The following is a 19,026-nucleotide window of genomic DNA, read 5'->3' on the forward strand; positions in this document are numbered from 1 at the left end:
GCATCTTACAGTAATATATTAACTTTAAGTTTGTGTGTACAAATTTTAAAAACACACACTAAAACGTGTAAAAGAAAAGAAAATATACTAGTTGCCTAGCCTAGCTAACAGCTTTACTATGATTGAGCAATTAAATGTGGTCCTGAACTTCCTAGCAGCTAAGGCCAAAGGAGACCCTAGTTACAGTGGTCTCATTACCTGATCTTAAAAAGTATTAAAAGGGAACAACAAACAAACAGAGACTCATTAGTTCTTTAAAGGCACAAGACTCCCTTCGAGTTTTTGATATTGATATTGCAAAGATTTGAGTCCCTACACAGGGGCCATGGACCACATAACATAGTACAATTTAAAAACATGCAGAAACATTCTTCAGGTAGCATTCCTCCCATCCTCTCCAGCCTCAGGTAACCGCAAAGGTACTTTCTGTCTCTTTAGATTTATATATTTTGGGCATTTCACATAAATGGAATCACACAATTTGTGGTCTCTTGTGTTTGCCTTCTCTCACTTAGTATACTATTTTCAAGGTTCATCCATGGTGTTGCATGTATCAGTACTTCATTCCTTTTTCCAGCTGAATAATATTTCATGTATGGATGGGCTACATTTTAGTTATCCATCCATCAGCTCGGGGACATATAGGTTGTTTCCACTTTTTAGCTTTTATGAATAATGCTGCTATGAACATTTGTGCAAATGGCTTTGTATGGGCACATATTTGTATTTCTGTTGAGTATATACCAAGGAGTGAACTTCCTGGGTCATACAGCAATCTATGTTTAACCTTTTGTGGAACTGTTTTCCATTCTCTGCAGCAATATGTGAAGGTTCCAATTCCAGACCGCTCTTTTTTTAGTCACTACTCCAACTCCCCTTAGAGACGAAAAGCCTTTTGCCACCTGTGGAACCTGAATCACACCTCATATCTCAGATAACTGAACTCAGAACTGGATTGCAGCATGACCCAAACTATTCTCAACCCCCAGCTCTAGATGACACAGCACAATGGAAGACTCAAGTGGACCTTTTATATCTATTAATCTAGCTCCCAGATGGGGCTCCCACAATTTTTCAGGTTAGGTACCCATATATGTGAACCCTAATAGCCCACCAATAAGGAGGGAAGGGCATCCCCATGGTTCAGGCCACACACCCACTAACTAGTAATTTTTCACTTTTTCTTTGTTCTATGTTGTAAGTCAGAGAGTTTCAAAGTCTGGTCTGGGGGCTCCTGCAAAGCTCAAGACTCTTTTGGTGGTCCAAGGCCAAAACTTTTTCATAGCAATACTAAGATGCTGCCTGCCTTTTTAAAAAAATTCTTTCACAAGTGTATAAGATTAAATGCAGAAGGTGATATGAGAATATGGTTGTTATCTATTAAGCCACACATTAAAGATATTTGCCAACATGTAAAACAATGTCACTTTCTATGTTTTGTTTTGGAAAATATAGTTATTTTTCATGAAAATATTATTATTTATGATAACATACAGTGAGTTTATTTTTAAATTCTTTCAATTTCTCAATTTTAATTTCTGAAGGGTAAACATCAATAGATATGACCATCATAAATAAAACTTCTTTGGGGTCCTCAGTGATTTTTAAAGGAGTAAAGGGATCTTAAAACCAAAAAGTTTGAGAACTACTGCTATAAGTAAAAGTGGTATTTTTATAATTAGCTTTTAAAATAATTTGTTTTAAAATTCAAACACAAATGTAACTCCAAAGCCCCACATTACATTAATTCAACAAAAGTTTATTTAATGTCTATCATGTATATACAAAGTATTATGCTAGTGTACTGCAGTGTTCCTGTTTATTTCACTAATCACCACTGTTCATTTTGTTGGCTCTACAATAAATGAAGGAAAAGGGTGTGCTCACATAGTAAAATCACGGCATATTTCACTGTATTCAAATACACAGATCCAGCTTTGCAAGTACTGTGACTACTTTGCCATCCTGTGTTCAGTAAAGAAACTGCATATTGTTTTCATTATTTTATGTCTGATGTTTATCTAGTTCCAACAACTGCTGAGAAGAGGGTGTTAAAATACACAATGGTTATGGATTTGAATTTTTTCTTTCAATTCTATTAATGTTTGCTTCATGTATTTTGAAGCTTTGTTATCAGGCATAAAGTCTTCCTAATGACCTTTTCAACATTATAAAATGTCTTTATCTCTAGTAAGAGTCTTTTCTTTGGTAATAGTTTTATATCTGCTATTAATATAAGCCCAATCTTACTATATTTACTGTTTTTTTTTTTTTTTTGGCCATGCCACACGCCTTGCGGGATCTTAGTTCCCCGACCAAGGATTGAACCCAGGCCCAGGGCAGGGAAAGCACCAAGTCCTAACCACTGGACCACCACGGAATTCCCTATATTTACTATTTAGCTAGTATACTTTTTCCTACACATTTATTTTCAACCTGTCTTTATATTTAAAGTGTATCTCTCACAGATATCACGTAGTTAGGTCTTGATACATATACACACACAGAAAATCTCTTATCTTTCAATTAGAATAACTGGTCCATTTACACTTAAATTAGTTACTGATGTGATTGAATTCAGAGCTACCATCTTATTAGTCTCCCTCCTCAGTCCCAAGTTTTCTTTTTTCTTTTTTTTTCCTCCAGGTTTTCTGTTTGTGTCTCTATTCCTCTTTCCCTGACTTCTTTAGGGCGAACCAAATATTTTTTGAGAATTTCATTTTATTTTATCTATTGGCTTTTTAGTATACCTATCTGCATTATATTTTAAGTGACTGTTCTAGGGGTTACAGTATATCCCTAAGTTTAACCAGTTTACTTGAGTTAATGTTGTACCCCTTCACATGTAATGTAAGAACAATTCACCACCCTCCATCCCTGATACTTTATGTAACCCCACAATACAATGTTATAGTTTTGCTTTAGAAAGTCATGTATTTTTTAAAAGAGGAAAAAAAGTAATCCTGTCTCTTTCCTCACATATTTACTATTTCCTAAAGATCTCAGTTTCCATCTGGTATCATTACCCTTTAACCTGATGGATTTCCTTTAGAGCTCCTTGTAGTATAGGTCTGCTGATACTAAATTCGTAGTTTTTGTTTATCCAAAAAAGTGTTTATTTCATCTGTATCCTTAAAGTATCTTTAATGATATAGAATTCAGAATTGATGGTGTTATTTTATTCTCTTCAGCAGTCCTTTTTATAGCGTCCAGGTGTTTTTCTTCTGGCTGTTCTCAAGATTTTATCTTTGGCTTTCAGCAGTCTGAATATCATGTGTCCCTATGTGATTTTCTTTGCATTGATCATGTGTGGATTTGCTAAGCTTGTGAATTGACAATTTTATGTCTTTCACCAAATTTGGAAAATTTTGGGCCAATATTTCTTCAAATATTTTTCTGTTCCATTCTGCCATTCCTCTCCTTCTGGAATTCCAAATAAATATATATTAGACATTTTTATTTTATCCCAGAGGTTCCTGAGCCTCCATTCATTTCACTTTTGGTCATTTTCCTCTCTGTTCTACAGATAATTTCTATTAATCTATCTGCAAGTTCACTAAGCTTCCTTTTTGTTAGGTCCAATTTGCTATTAGGCCCATTTGGTAAAATGTTTTACTTCATATATTGTATTTCTCAGTTCTACATTCCCATTTTTTATAGTCTCCTATTTGTTCATTCATTATGAACAATGATGAGATTTCCTATTTGTTCATTCATTATACATCTATGTTTCTCTACTTCCTTGAGTATTGCTGTAATAGGTGCTTTAAAATCCTTGTGAACTAAATTCAACATCTGGATCATCTCCAGGTCAGTCTCTAATAACTGCCTTTTCTCTTGAGCATGTCTAGAAACTTTGGATTATATTCTGGCCACTGTAAATAGTATGTTGTAGAAATTCTGGATTCTGTTACATTCCTCCAAAGAGTACTGACTGTTTTAGTAGGCAATTAACTTGACTGGACTCAAACTCTAAACTCTGTTTCCCCTTTGGGGGAATGAAAACTAAAACCTCTGTTCAATCCTTTTAGCCTTAGTTAGGCTGCCTAGAGTTCATTCGTATGCAAGATTTAGACAGTTTATATCCCTCTCTGGATCTCTTTTTCTGGATTTTCTTCCTCATTTTTCAGTTAGTACAAATGCCCCAAACTCTGTCATCTAGTTCTTCAGGCCAGCCAAATTCTGTCATCTAGTTCTTCAACTCAAGACTGGGAGTCTCCATCTGAATTTTAGCCACCCTTCACAGTACCAACTTGGGCATGACCTCAAGTCAAATGCCACAGGAAATGGCAATTCACCCAGCGACAGTTCCTTCTTCTAAATATAGATGACCCTTACCCTCTAGTTTCTGTCTGCTTTTGGTTGCTCACCAGTGTTTTTAGATAGTTTTTTTTTTTTTTAAATATGTTATTGTCAATTTACAGTCAGTATTTGCTGGGGTTTTAGTCCAAAAGGAGTTAATCAGTTACACCTAAGAGCAGAATTCTGCCTAATATTTTAGAAAACTAGGCAATTATCTTGCTAATTTCAATAGAGACAAATGGAAAAGATATTAATGAAAGATAAATGGATTTTACAATGATTTAAAGTAAATGTGGCCTTGGTATTTAAGAATAATATAATAGAATGTAGGCTTGCAAGGTGTTGGATAATAGAGTATCTCAGGACTTTGGGATTAAAAGCACACATTTGCCTCTCACATTCCTGCAATCTTCCTAATGACTACAAAGAATAAATAAGACATAAAACCACAGAGACACAGAAATCAGAAGAGGACATGAGAGCAATAAAGTTTTGGAAGACTGAAAGCCAAATGATAAGCAATAATTTACTTAGCAGAGTGAAGAAAGGCGAAATAAGGCCTATGTGTAAATTGGAGGGGAACCTATAAAAAAGCCAATATGTGCAGCAGAACCCCCAAAAGGTACAGTAATGAGAGACTCCAGGTAGTTCTGAAAGTGAGGGTGCAGGAGGCAACCAAGTAATAAGCCCCTTTCCCAACCCACAAGAAGTGTAGGTTTACTCTCTAGAGACAAGGAACCAGAGACACATTACACTCAGGGAAGCAGCAATTAGTGGAGGAGGGGCTTGAACTAAAAATGAAAAGTAAAAGTCTACATGTCAAAACACTAAGATCCACCTCCTACCACCCATCGCAGCAGAACATTTATTTGCAGATGATTGGAAGATTGTAGCCTAAAAGAAAAGATTTATAGATAGTAGGCTGGGGATCCCTGCCACTGCCCCCAGTCAATTCATAAAAAAATGTTCTGCCCATACACGTGGAACTTCCATTCAGCTTTCTGGGCCGTCACTCTCACCATGAAGAGGCAGAACATTTGACAAAAGTCTCTAAAATTAAAATTACTATCTTAAGTACTTATTAATTGTCAAGCTCTGGTGCAGTTTTTAAGAGGAAAAAAAGCAAAGACTAGAAATGAGACCAGCGCTACCTCAGAGAAATGAGAACCAGACAGCAACTGTCCTGAGTATAACTCAGAGCTTCAAACTGCACCAAATGACTTCAATGATGGCCAGTCTAATTAACAAAAGAGCTAAAAGAATCTGGTCTGAATGCCTCAGTTTGCCCAGGAAAATTTAAATGGAATGTAATAAAGGCCTCCAAGCACTTCAGAAGGTTGACTGGCCATAAGTATCAAAGGTCATCTTATGTTACATTATTAGTATTAGGAAAAAGAGCCCTGGCATTTAACAGTTTCATTAAAAGGAAACTGACCTGTAAAAGCATGAAAAATTAACAAACAGTCTGAGCAGTCAGTTACACTCTGAGTATTTTGAAAAAAATCCACAGACTTCTCCTAGAAAGAATAATGACCAAACATTATTAGCACCAGACACATTTACTATTCTTAAACTGGATTTGCAACTTACACCAGTAATAAACAAGACACCCTATCTCTAAAAGATCAGTTTTCCGACTACCCCACTCTTTCCTATTCCCTGGGATCATTTCCCTCTGTTTGCCTGTGCCTTAGGGCTACCAATGACAGCTACCAACACTGAACTGCCTTGCTATTAGTTACCTGGAAAAAAACCCCAAATATGTCCTTATGCTTTGAGTTATTTCCTATTTTCCGAAACAAGCCAGCTGCAAAGATTAATTAAAATGTAATGATGGGGAATTCCCTGGCAGTCCAGTGGTTAGGACTCCGCAATTTCACTGCTGAGGGCCCAGGTTCATTCTCTGGTCAGGGAACTAAGTTCCTGCAAGCTGAGCGGCATGGCTGGGAAAAGAAAAAAAAAAAAAGGTGTAATGATGAACTTAAGAAGTAGAAAGCCACAAGAAAAAATTGCTCCCACCCTTAACAAAAAGAAAAAAGCCAGATAATCCAAAAACACTGTAAGTTTTTTTTGAGGATTTTTTTTATATATAAATTTATTTATTTTATTTATTTATTTTTGGCTGCGTTGGGTCTTCGTTGCTGCGTGCGGGCTTTCTCTAGTTGCGGTGAGTGAAGGTTACTCTTTGTTGTGGTGCGCGGGATTCTCATTGCGGTGGCTTCTCCTGTTGCGGAGCACGGGCTCTAGGCACGCGGGCTTCCGTAGTTGCGTGGCATGTGGGATCTTCCTGGACCAGGGCTCGAACCCGTGTCCCCTGCATTGGCAGGTGGATTCTTAGCCACTGCGCCACCAGGGAAGTCCCAAAACGCTGCAAGTTTCTGAGCCCATCAGAGAGGTGAGGTGGTAAGGCAACCAAATATCTAAATTCCACAGAGTGACAAGCCCCTCTGAGGAAATGGGACATATGAACCACTTCACCTTTGACAGAGCACAGCCAAAGAGATGTTGCTATAAAACAACTGAAATTTTAACAAACTCTTTTAGGGCCCAGTGTGCACTAGTGCCAATTTAGAACGCTGAGAGGCTCAGAAACAAAGGGATTCTGCATCCAGTCAATTCTTTTTTCATAGTCTTGCACTTCATGAGATGCTCATGGGAAATTGCGTGAGCAGGGCAGACCTGAGAAAGGTCCATAGGTGGTCCAGGTGTGTAGTACCTGCTCAAAGACTTGAGGGTAGAGCAGGAGTACCAAGAAAAGGCCATCTGTACTTTGGGCCTGCAGGAGTACAAGGTGATCAGCTACTGCTGAGGAAGGAGCAAGAAATTCACCCATGTTGCAGATCAACCCTGACACGCAGCAAACGCAGTCTGTTGCTGGGAAGGGATGGTAAAGCCTCCCACACTCAAGTCCCTGCACTGATATGAGGCCAAGGTTAGCTGCTGCTGGATAGGGCAGGAAACACACATCCTCCTTCACCCTGCATTGACATTAGGCAAATGTAAGGTCAACACTAGAGGAGGGACAGAAAGCCCACTCAGGCCGAGATCCTACGCTGATATGAAACAGATGACTTCTAGCACTGGAAGGCAGGCAGAGTAACTGCTCACACCCCATGCCCTCTGCCCTGTCCTCCTCCTCCCCTACTGATATAAGGCAAAGTTCAGCTGCCATGGGCAAGAAATCTGCCTGCATTCTAAACCCTGCACTGAGTAAGAGGCAGTGGGAAAGTGACAGGATCACTGAGAAAGCTCAGCCCACGGGGCTCAGGTAACAGGACCTGCCTAAGACTGAGGCTGAAACAGGAAAACTGCAAAACCCCTTCTACCACCACAAGTCTTACATCAAACAACAAGTAAGAGCAGTCTGCCACTGGGAGAGGGGCAAGAACATGGTGAGAGACCCTATGCAAGTATATAGGGCAAGCTGTCAGCTAAGGAGAGTAGAATAGGGACAATGAAAAAATCCTCCAACACTAAGGCCCCACATCAAAAACAAGGTAGCAGTAACCTACTGTTGGAGGAATTTGAAGTCAGTGGTGCACCAGTGAAAACAATAACAACCACCCCAAACCCAGATCAACTACTAACTAAGCTGACTCAACCTAATTGCCAGAAAAAGTGTACCATTTCTTTTTTTTTTTTCCTTCTGTTAAAGAAAGGCAGACTGCCACATGCAGCAAGCAGCTCATTTGGATGTGTGTGGAGTACTGGAAGCTTGACTACCCTACGTTCTCCTACAAATGACCCTGAGAGCTTGTTTGCAGGTTCTAGTAGGGGAGCGCAGCTACTCATATACCCCCTTGACGGAAGAACAGTCCCCCTCTATTGGGCAAGGTCATCCTCTTCAACCAAGCATGCAGCTTCGAGAGGGACGCACATGGAGCAGTGAGGGAGAAAGGGGAGACCTGCCTAGCCGTCCAGATCAGCTGAATCAACCCTGGTGATCAATGGGGTGACAGATGTTGCAGCCAGATCACCCTCACATCCAAAAGTGTAACATCTCTGAGTATAAATACCTCAAGTTCTACTGTTCGTCTATATTCAATGTGTAACACACAATCAAAAAATTGTAAGACACATTTTTCAAAATGATAAAACCCACTGTCAACAGAGAAAAACAGCAATACAACCAGACTTAGAGATGGTGCATATACTGGAACTTATCAGACAGAGACATTAAAATAACTCTAATTAATATATTAAAAGATCTAGTAGAAAATAAGGTTGACACTTAATAAATGGGAAATTTCAGCACAGAGATGAAAGCTATACAAAGAAGCCTAATGAAAACACTAAAAATGAAAAACATGATGTCAGAATGAAGAATTCCTCTGATGAGTTAATCAGCAGACTAGACACAATAGAGGAAAAAATAACTAAACTTGTAGAAAAGTCAACAAAAATTATCAAACTGAAACACAAAGAAAAAAATGAGTGAAAAAACAGAATGGTGCAAGAGCTGTGGGACAATACAGGCTAACGTATATGGAACTGGAATCCCAATAGAAGAGAGGAAGGAGTAGAAGTATTTGAAGAGATAATGGCCCAAAACTTCCTAAAATTAATTTAGAGAACCCCAAGCAGAAAAAATAAAAGGAAAACCACATCATAGTCAAACTGCTGAAAAGCAAGGTAAAATTTTAAAGGCAGTCAGAGAAGAAAGAAGCCTTACATTCTACAGGAAAACAATTAAGAATGACAACAGAGTTCTCATCTATGCAAACTAGAAGATGGAGTGATATTTTTAAAGCGCTGAGGAAAATAAACTGTCAACCTAGAATTTTATACCCAATTATAATGTATCCTCAAAATGAAGGCAAAATAAAGATGTTTTCAGATGAACAAAAGCTGAGAATTCATTGCCAGCAAATCTGTAGTGCAAGAAATGTGAAAGTCAGTTCTTTAAGGGAAATCTGGATCAACACAAAGAAATACCAAGCACTGAAAATGGTAAAAATGTGGGTAATTTTTTTCATTTTCTTAATCTCTTTAAAAGATAAGTGACTGTCTAAAGCAAAAATAGTAACATGTCGCAGGATTTATAGCATATGCGGAATGGATAACAATAATAGCACAAGACACTGGAGAAGGAAATGGAAGTATATTCTTACACTGTATGTAAAATGGTATAATATTATTTGAAGGTAGACTGTGATAAATTAAAATTGTATATCATAAACCCTTACAGCAATGACTAAAACAAAGATGACAAAAAGGTATAAAGAATAAGTTAATAGTGAAGATAAAATGGATTCATTAAAATAGAATGATGACTATGTCAACAATGGGTGAATCTAGCCATGTGAAGGGTTTCTAGAGTTCACTGCATCACTTTTGCAACTTTTCTTGAAAGTCTGGAGCTTTTTCAAAATAAAAGGTTTAATTGAAAATATTAATGGCAAAAAATGGCCCTGAAGAAATCTCCAATATTTACTTAACCCCTACAGTGTGCAAAGTCTGCAAAAGGAAATATGAAGCTGTACAAAGGAGAGAGAACATAGGATTCCCATCAGGCTGCAGCTCACATTCTATGAGCTCAAAAATGAATAACTGACCATGAGTATATATCAGAAATCTGTCCAGAAATAACAAAATTTTTTATTAAGGAATTGATATATTCCCTAACTCTAAGAGCCAATAACCTGGAAACAGCAAAAATGAAAGTCCCTCAACTGGTCACTATTTTGTGAAATCATTAAAATATCCCTACCATATGTGGTTTAAAAGTCCTACATGTGATTCAAAGGATAGTTACTGAACACTGCCGATGAGCCATGCCCTGTACTAGATGTTAGGGGTAGGGAGAGAAGCTGCATATTAATACCCTGAAACTCAATTTAAACAAAAAGACAAAAATAGAAGAAATGGCCCAAAAATGTTATAGATGTTCTAACAGAGGACATACATCAAATACTGAGGAAGAAAGTCCAGGGGAAGAAGCAAAGTCCAAGACGACCAGAAAAAGATGAGGACACTGAAAGGAAGAAGCTGTCGGAAGAAAGAAAGGAAAGAACTGAGGGTGTTTCAACAATGTAGGATAAACAACTACCTGAGGTCACAGAAGAGGCTGGAGAGGACTGATAAGAGCACATAAAGGGTCAAGCCTTAGAAAAGAGTGTGCCTTAGAAAGAATGATGTCTTTGACTTTGCAATACAAGAAATTGAGAAGAAAGAATACAGGTATCATTAACTTGAAGTTCCTCATATTCACAGTAAACACCTATGTGTTGCACTTGGGCTCTTTCTCTCACACAATCACACCACCCAGACTTCGCACGTGCTTTTTCCGGAACCTGTAATATTGTTCCCCTTCCTCTCTGCCTGGTTAATGCCCATTTACCTTTCATCTCTACTCAGTCTCCTGGAATCTTCACTCTTAGCACAGCAGACCTCTCCTTCACAATACTCCTCAGACTTGAGTAACACTTTGTGTTCCCTGCCAGATTGTGAATTCCATAAGAGCAGGGGCCAGCTCTGTTTTAAATATCCATGTCACTCCCCAGAACCGGATATCATGCATGAAACATAGTAGACCCCAAGAAATACTTATTAAATGAGTGAACCAATATAGAGAAAGAGAAAGTTAAAACCTATAGTCTCTATTTTGTATGAATGACAACTACACACAAAGTCACACAGAAAGCAAAAGCTATAGTTCATTAAATTACTAAAAATAGAAATTGTCTCGGAAGGCTATCCTGTATGACTGTTAATTAGCAATGCTATTTAGCACAAGGGAAGAGCTACAAGTAATAGGCACTCCATCATAATTTCAAAATAAATTAATTCACAAATGGCACTCAAAGTGAGTTACGCATAAAGGCGAAGCCAGGATCCAATCTAGAGTTGAATATGATAAAACAGGAAGCAGTACAGTGTAGTTTAAGCATAACAGCTTAGAATCAGGTTGCCTAGGTTAAAATATTGGCTCTACTCTCATCAGCTATGGCTTTGGCAAGTTACTCTTTGCTCTGTAGTGGGCATTAATGTTTTCCCTTCCCAGCGTCCACTCCCCTTCCAGCAACAGCAGCACTTTTTCTTCAAGGAGTTACATCCTCCTCCCTGACTCTTCAAGTGCGGCCCCTCTCTAGGGTAGAGGATGAACTCGTGACCTAGGTTTAAGTGATTAAGTACACTATTTCCCCCTAAATAGAACTACAATTCCAGCAATGAGAACATGATCAAAACTGTGCCAATCAGAGCCAATTCCAAGACTTTTCTTTTAGCTATTAGATAAAAGGAAGAGAACCTGAAAACAACTGGGGTTACAGTTGCTGTGGTCATCTTGCTGCTATGAAGAGTTAGTCCTAAAATGGAGCAAGCCCAGAAGGGAAACTGACAGACAGTGTGAAAGCAGATCCTGAGGACACCACCTGAGCCCCTGTACCAATCCTCACCTCAAGTCAGCTCCACCTGTAACTTTTTAGCCCTCTGCTTAAACCAAGTTAGGCTGGAGTTTCTGCCACTTACATCCATGAGTCCCCACTAATATACTTTCTCCGCTGCAGTTTCATCATCTGGAAAATGAGGATTCACTAAGCTTCCATGCCCTCATCCGTGAAGCAGAGTACCTACTTCCTTTCATAGGTTTGTTGGGAAAAGTAAACACTTAGCACATAGCACAGATCTCACACATCATCAACTTGCTAAGATGTTTAAAAACAGAAAACACTTCTTATAAAGAATACTGAGCTATATATGTGATTTGAATTAAAAATCTGAGAATTATGTGACTGGATAATAAGTTTAAGTGAGCAAAAACCTCTGGTAAAAAGATAATGGCAACAGCTAAAATGTAAATCAGGATAAAAATCCCAACACTGAGTTGCCTGCTACCAGGTAATTCAGACATTAACTAAGACTATAACAAGAGTTATTGCAAGCAAATTATCACCACAGAAGTATAGATGCCAATGTTGAAGAAGAGAAATTAAAACAGTCACCTCCCCAGTAACAACAAGAGTAGAAATCAGTGAATAGAAAATGGACAAGGAACAGAGAAAATCAAAGCCAAAAGTTAAGACTGATAAACTTCTAGTAAGACTGATAAAGAAAAAAAAACAAAAAAACCAAAGACTATCAATATTAGGAATGAAAGAGGGTCTATCACTATAGAACCTAAAGACATTAAAGAGATAATAAGAGAATGTTATAAACAACTTTATGCCAATATGGTAAATAACAGAGATGAAATTAACAAATATACTGAGAAACGTAACTTATAAAAACTGACACAAGAAGAAGAGAAAATTTGAATTGCCCTAAAAATTTCTTTAAAATTGAATTTGCAATCAAAAACTTTCTTACAAAGGAAATTTCTAAATGTTGGCTGAAGTCTGTAAACCACTGTGTCAATCAAGCAAAACACCTGAGGGTTAGATGAGCCCCACCCCCACCCCAGAACACCAGTTTTTTTCCCCTCTAGTGGATTTTTTTTTTTTTTAAGGATTTTCTTATTTATTTATTTATTTATTTATTTATTTATTTTTGGCTGTGTTGGGTCTTCGGTTCGTGCGAGGGCTTTCTCCAGTTGCGGCAAGCGGGGGCCACTCTTCATCGCGGTGCGGGGACCGCTCTTCATCGCGGTGCGCGGACCGCTCTTCATCGCGGTGCGCGGGCCTTTCTCTATCGCGGCCCCTCCCGTCGCGGGGCACAGGCTCCAGACGCGCAGGCTCAGCAATTGTGGCTCACGGGCCCAGCTGCTCCGTGGCATGTGGGATCTTCCCAGACCAGGGCTCGAACCCGTGTCCCCTGCATTAGCAGGCAGATTCTCAACCACTGCGCCACCAGGGAAGCCCCCCTCTAGTGGATTTTTAGTGAATGGAAGGGTGGTACGGAGAGAGGAAGAGTCAAAAAAAGAAAGAAGAGATTGAATAACAATTAAGGAGATAAAGACAGAGTAAAAGTAAAAGAAATCGAATGGTCTCATATGTCAGCAGGACAGAATAAAATCAACAAAGACTAGATTACCTGCATTAATGGTGTATAATAGGCAACCTGAGAACCTACAGATTAGATTAGAAATGGATTAATAAAGGGAAATAGACCTGAAAAAATGTTGGTTTGTATTTCCTAAACAAGCAAGTGACAGCAGAAGGGAGTTAGTTGTTCGAGAATCTGCAAACTGTCAAGAATCAAGTAAGGAGGCTGTTACACAAAGCAGACAAGGTACAGAATAGTTGAGCTAACTGGAATAACAATACAGTATTGTTTAGAGGCACTCTGTATTACTGTGATAATACCTTCTATTATATATTAAAGCATTAGTTCCAAACTTGAAAAACTGCTTCTAGAAGAAAATTTTCAGATAGAAAAAGTTTCTCAGCTAGAGACAGAAATACTACAGTTTCTCAAAACAGCATTGAAGCAGGGAACTAAGGAAACCTGGAGAAAAGAATTTGGTGTTAAAAAAAGTCAGCTCTCTTCTTGGTGGGTTTGAATCTAACCTAAAAAGTATAAAACTTATTTTACTTTATTATTACTGAAGTATAAATAAAAGATAGCCTAAAAACTACAGTCAATTCTCATTACTCCAGGCAGTTACGTTCTACAAACTCACTTCAAACACTGAATTAGCCAACACTGAACCACTGCTCCTAAGGGAAAAGATTAATACAAGGTAAGGTTCCTGCAAGCCTCTGATCACATTTTTGTCAACCAATCAGAGCATAACCTCGTTTAATGTATGTTCTGCTTGACATCTTATTCAATACATACTGTAGATTCATGAACGCTGAATTCACAGCCAACAGCACTATGACTCATGGCTGAACAAAGCTCATCTAACAGATATTTTCTCCAGAAGGCACATGACCACATTCTTGGGTCAGCACTTCAGCACTCTCCTTGCGGGGCGGGGGGCATGTATACAGTGAAATCACCAACGAAAAGCACAGGATGTGAAAAATGTCGCACTAAAAAAATGGCGAAAAAGACACTTGTTACTGTAAGAGAGCTGGAACAAGAAGGCAGAACATTGCCTTGTCTGACCTCGGCTAGGAACGTGTGCTCGGGCAGCACCAATTTTTCACTGCACTGCGCATGTCTGCAAATTACTATGAAAGCACTATGAGTGCTGATTTGGGAGTTACAAATAAATTTTAGTGAGTAGGCAAATTTGAAACCCAGGAATAATGAGGATTGATGCACTCACAAAAATTTACACTACTGTCATATGAGTAAATTTTTTAAAAGTTTACTGTAAATGAACCTAGAAATCTAGGAAACGGTAATGGAAAAATACCATTTCTTGGAATCAATCTGCCAAGATTTTTTAGTTATTGAAACATGAAAAATACAAACCCATTAAAAGTCACTTTTACAATGGTCTCAAGCAGGCCTCTTCAATTTACTAGCATATGACAATCAGCATTAGGAGAAATCAAAATCTGTTCATTTCTAAGTTATAAATGAAATCCATTAAATCCCACTTGGGGAACTGAATTCACTAAATTTTTAACAGCAGAATGGCCAACATATTTACTGTAATCAACTTTTTAGAAATATCATTTATTTCAATGGACTGTTATTGAGTATCAGGCCACACTTCCCCTCATCCTAAGATTAAAATGATGCCAAAAGATGATTTCATGACTTAATACATCATTACCCACACTGCTTACATACTACAGTAAAATATACTACAGGAAAAACAAAGTCTGATCTAGGCTCTACAGAGCTCTCACAGATGAGTGATTTAGATTTTTATTCAAACACCTAAATGTTCATGTTCAAAGCTACACATATTTGTAAATCACCTTTAGTTCTTGAGAGAGAGACAGAGAGAAATAGCAATAAAAGAGAAAACTACAATTGCATGAATTAATGAGAAATTCAACAAAATTTTTGAAAAAGCTATCTCTCTCCCATCCAGTCCCTCAATGTCCCAATTAACTCTTATTGCATTATAGGAATTACATAATTTACAGAGAAAGGTGAGAATTAAGTGAACAAATCAGAAACTCCATAAACCTGCCTTTGAGATCATTCCAGACCAATGCCCACATTTTACAGTCAGCTGCCAGCCAAGTGCTCTTTTTACACCATCATTTTTAGGAACGTGACTAGATTTAGCACACCTGAACATTAAGCAGAACAGCTATGTACTCAAAAAAAAAAAAAGTCCCCCAAATATTAGCTATAAAAACCCATGCCAAAGTGTATATTTTCTAAAGAGACACTGTGTCTCCCTTGGTCTGATCAAGCTGAAATTTGAACTGATCTAAAAATGGGGCAAGTGTTAGAAAATGAAGAATCCAATACTTTAAAAAAAGAAAAAAAATTATACCTTGATACCATGCTTCCCTGTGGTAGAGCTTTGATTAAAACTTGGGTCCAAACATTAGCACTGACCTTCGAAGCTAAATTGGCATACACTCCCTTTAAGAAGGTATCATTAACATTTTAAATTAGAACAGCTAAGAAGAAATAGACAATTACATTCAGTCCTGTGCTTTCTTCTACTTTCATAGAGGATTGTGTTAGAAATTACCAGGAATTTGTCTGTCTCTCATTCATCCTACTTTGCTGCCTTTGTCAACATCCTGGTTCACCTATTACCACCTGAACTTCCGTAAGAGCTAAATGCTTTCCTAGTCTCATTTCAATTCACTATGCCCACCACCAGACTACCTTTTCCAAGGCCTTCTCTGTCCCCACATTCAAGCACCTCCAACAGTTCACACTGCCATCAAAATTAAGAACACATTTCTCAGCTTGGCTTTCAAGGTCCTCCGTAATCTGCCCTAACATGCCTTCAGAGTTTTCTTTCTTATAATTCTCCAACAGGCAGCCTAAGCTCCAGAACATACCTCCAGCTTTTCTGTGTCTAGACCCGTGGTTAGCATTTCCCTCCGCTTGGGTGTACTTCCCCCTCCCTTCCGGTTGAAGTCCTGTCCACCCTTTCAAGGCTTATCTCTATCACAAAAGCGTCTCTGATTTTCCTAACCCACATGTCTCCCTCCCTGCAATCTGACATCACTTTCTTTATAGCCCTGGTAGGGCACTTCACTCAGACTTGTCTAGCAGTTATTTATCTTCTCCTCCTAGGGTGGAGGGTCCCGGGGCAGGGCCTAAATCAAATGTTTCTTTATTAAAATTAAAAACCAAACTCTGTCAAAAGGGGAAAAAAAAAAGACACATCTTACTTTGCAATTGGGGGTGGGGGGAAAGCCTAATTATTAGTAGGGTAGAATACATTCTCCAACAGAAACTTTAAAAGAATTTATCCTTAAATCAACAACCTTACCAGAAGAGTGTCATCCATTCAAATCATTACGGGAGATATGTAACTGGGAGCAACGTGTATTACTTTTCAAACATAGCAAACCTGTCACTGATCTGCATCAATACATCAAATGAATAATAAAGTATGACTGTATTGTAACGATGCCTCATTTATCTAATAGCGCTAGGATGTGAAGGGTTCACATGAGAGAGTTTTCTGAAAAAGTGGCTTCCTACTGCAGAAACAGCTCAGACACGCCCGTAGACTGGACCAGCTGAGAAATCGTCGTGGGAAACTGACCTCCACTTCACCCAGGCCAGCAGAAGACACTTGGGCACAGTGGGGAGGTCATTTTGTGCCAGTCACCTGCACCTGGTAAACAGGTATGCAGCACGGAGAGAAGGCAAGGAGGGTATTAAAAACCCTATCAAATGGCAAAAGGAGCTTTTTGTGTCTGGCAGAATCCTCATTCCAAGTTACTGGTCTATCCACAGTGTATTAATCCTTGAGAAACTTTGAAAAGTTGACCATCTGTTCTTCTGTCTCAGAACAAGCTATGTCATCCCCTCCTGGAAGATTCCATACCCTCTGCCACTGAAAAACATTCCACGCTCTAATTATATCTGTTATGGATTGAATTGTGTACCCCCAAATTCATACATTGAAATCCTAACTTGCAATACTTCAGAACATGACCTTATGTGGATACAGGGTCAATGCAGATGTAATTAGATGAGGTCATATTAGAGTAGGGCAGGCCCCTCCTCCAATATGACCCATGTCCTTATAAAAACAGCAAATTTGGACTCAGACAATCACACAGGAAGAATGCCATATAAAGATGAAGTCAGAGATCACAGTGATGCTACCACAAGTCAAGCAACTCCAAAGATTGCCAGCAAACCACCAGAAGAGAGGCGAGAGGCATGGAACAGATTTTTCTTCAAGCCCAGAGAAGATATCCTGATCTTAAAGTTCACCCTCCAGAACCGTGAGATAATAAATTTCTGTTGTTTACGCCACCCAGTTCGTTGAATTCTGTTTGGGCATCCCTAGCAAACTAACAGTGCTACTGGCGTCTTTCCATTTACTATACCACTGATCTACTGTGACCACCACACACCTCTTCAAGTAACCAAATTTCTTAAGAATGATAAGTGTTGCACTAGTTCAACAAACACATACTGATGACCTCTATGTGCCAGGCACCGAGGACACAGCAGGGGACTGACATGGTCCCTGCCCTCATACAGGTGACAGTGTCATCAGGATAACTGACAACAAACCAAAATTATACAATGATAAAATTACAACTGCAATAACAGCAATAAGTGACACACTTCCTTTCTTCTTTAAACTGAGGATAGTGGATATATTGAACCCCTTCTAGATGACTCCAGGACATTGCTATGCAGACCCAGTGCACAGCTGCAAGCCCTTTATTGTTTTTGCTTCCCTCCCAGATGCCAGGTTGTAGGACACCATGAGGTCTACTTCCATCAACTATCATTCTTTGCTCACTCTCTCCCAATCTATCCATTTCTAGCTTGGGGCTTCTAATTTGCTGTGGGCTAGAAAAATCAGGTAACTCATATTGCTAACAAGCGTGGATTAAGTAATAAAAAGTGCTGCAAGTGAGAACTAAGGATTTGGCTTTAATGTGGGTTTCCTGATTTACTTTAGATTCTCAGAGACATTTTTTCCTACAGAATTCTGTTACACGGCACAAAGGTGGAACATTATTCCATATAAACTAGGTGTTACTGAATAATTTTATTACTTTGGTATTAAATTGCCTGGTAAACACTTGTTTTCTTTCAAACGGAATACAGTACGGGGATGCTATGTGAACAGTGACTTAGGGAAGAAATACTGCCCAAATTCAGAATTAGAGAATTTATTGCCCAGTGTAAGGCATATTTTTGTTATCTAATTGCAAATCATATCACCAAATAACAGGACCAAGGGGTTGTATAGCATTACAACTGGAAACCCTAGCCAAAACGTTTTGCAGTACATAATAAATACCACCTACCTCTTATGCATATCCAACAATCATCTTTTTTGTTGTGTTTTTTAAGTTCTTCTTCAGTTACTTCAATTAATCTTCCTTTTAATCCTGTTAGGTCCTTTCCACTTTTGGTCAGTCGAATCCAATCCATAAGACTTCTGCCCTGTTTCAGAGGGACCTCAAAAAGGAAAAGGGAAGAATTCAATGTGGCTTTTTCGAGTAAGCTGCTTTCCCTTCCCCTTAGGGCTGCTGGTCTTCAGGCCACTTCATTATTGATTCCCACTCCAAAAGATAAGAAAACTCAAATATAACAATTCTAAAAATCTTCTTCAGCTTTAGGAGGTGGTATTAGAATTATAAATGGAACCCTATATAAAGTACCTGGGCCATGAGGTGGGGCTTAGAAATTCTGGCACACAAATGTCCATCCAAATGGTACCATAGTACAAAGATAGTACTGAACCCAGAGTCGGAAAACAAGTTTTGG

At 38.7% G+C, this 19,026-nt stretch overlaps 1 protein-coding gene across 3 annotated transcripts in view; it reads right to left on the minus strand.

Annotated features, from left to right (window-relative positions):
* Positions 1-19,026, minus strand: part of LOC103002221 (cytochrome b5 reductase 4) — an 85,173-nt gene that overhangs the window by 61,271 nt on the left and 4,876 nt on the right. For all 3 annotated transcript variants that reach the window (XM_057527943.1, XM_057527942.1, XM_057527944.1), the window contains exon 2: positions 18,564-18,717. In XM_057527943.1, coding sequence (XP_057383926.1) covers positions 18,564-18,717 — 154 coding nt within the window. The remainder of the gene's footprint in view (positions 1-18,563; positions 18,718-19,026) is intronic.

This window comes from Balaenoptera acutorostrata, chromosome 14 (genome assembly GCF_949987535.1).
Source record: "Balaenoptera acutorostrata chromosome 14, mBalAcu1.1, whole genome shotgun sequence".
Lineage (NCBI taxonomy): Eukaryota > Metazoa > Chordata > Mammalia > Artiodactyla > Balaenopteridae > Balaenoptera > Balaenoptera acutorostrata.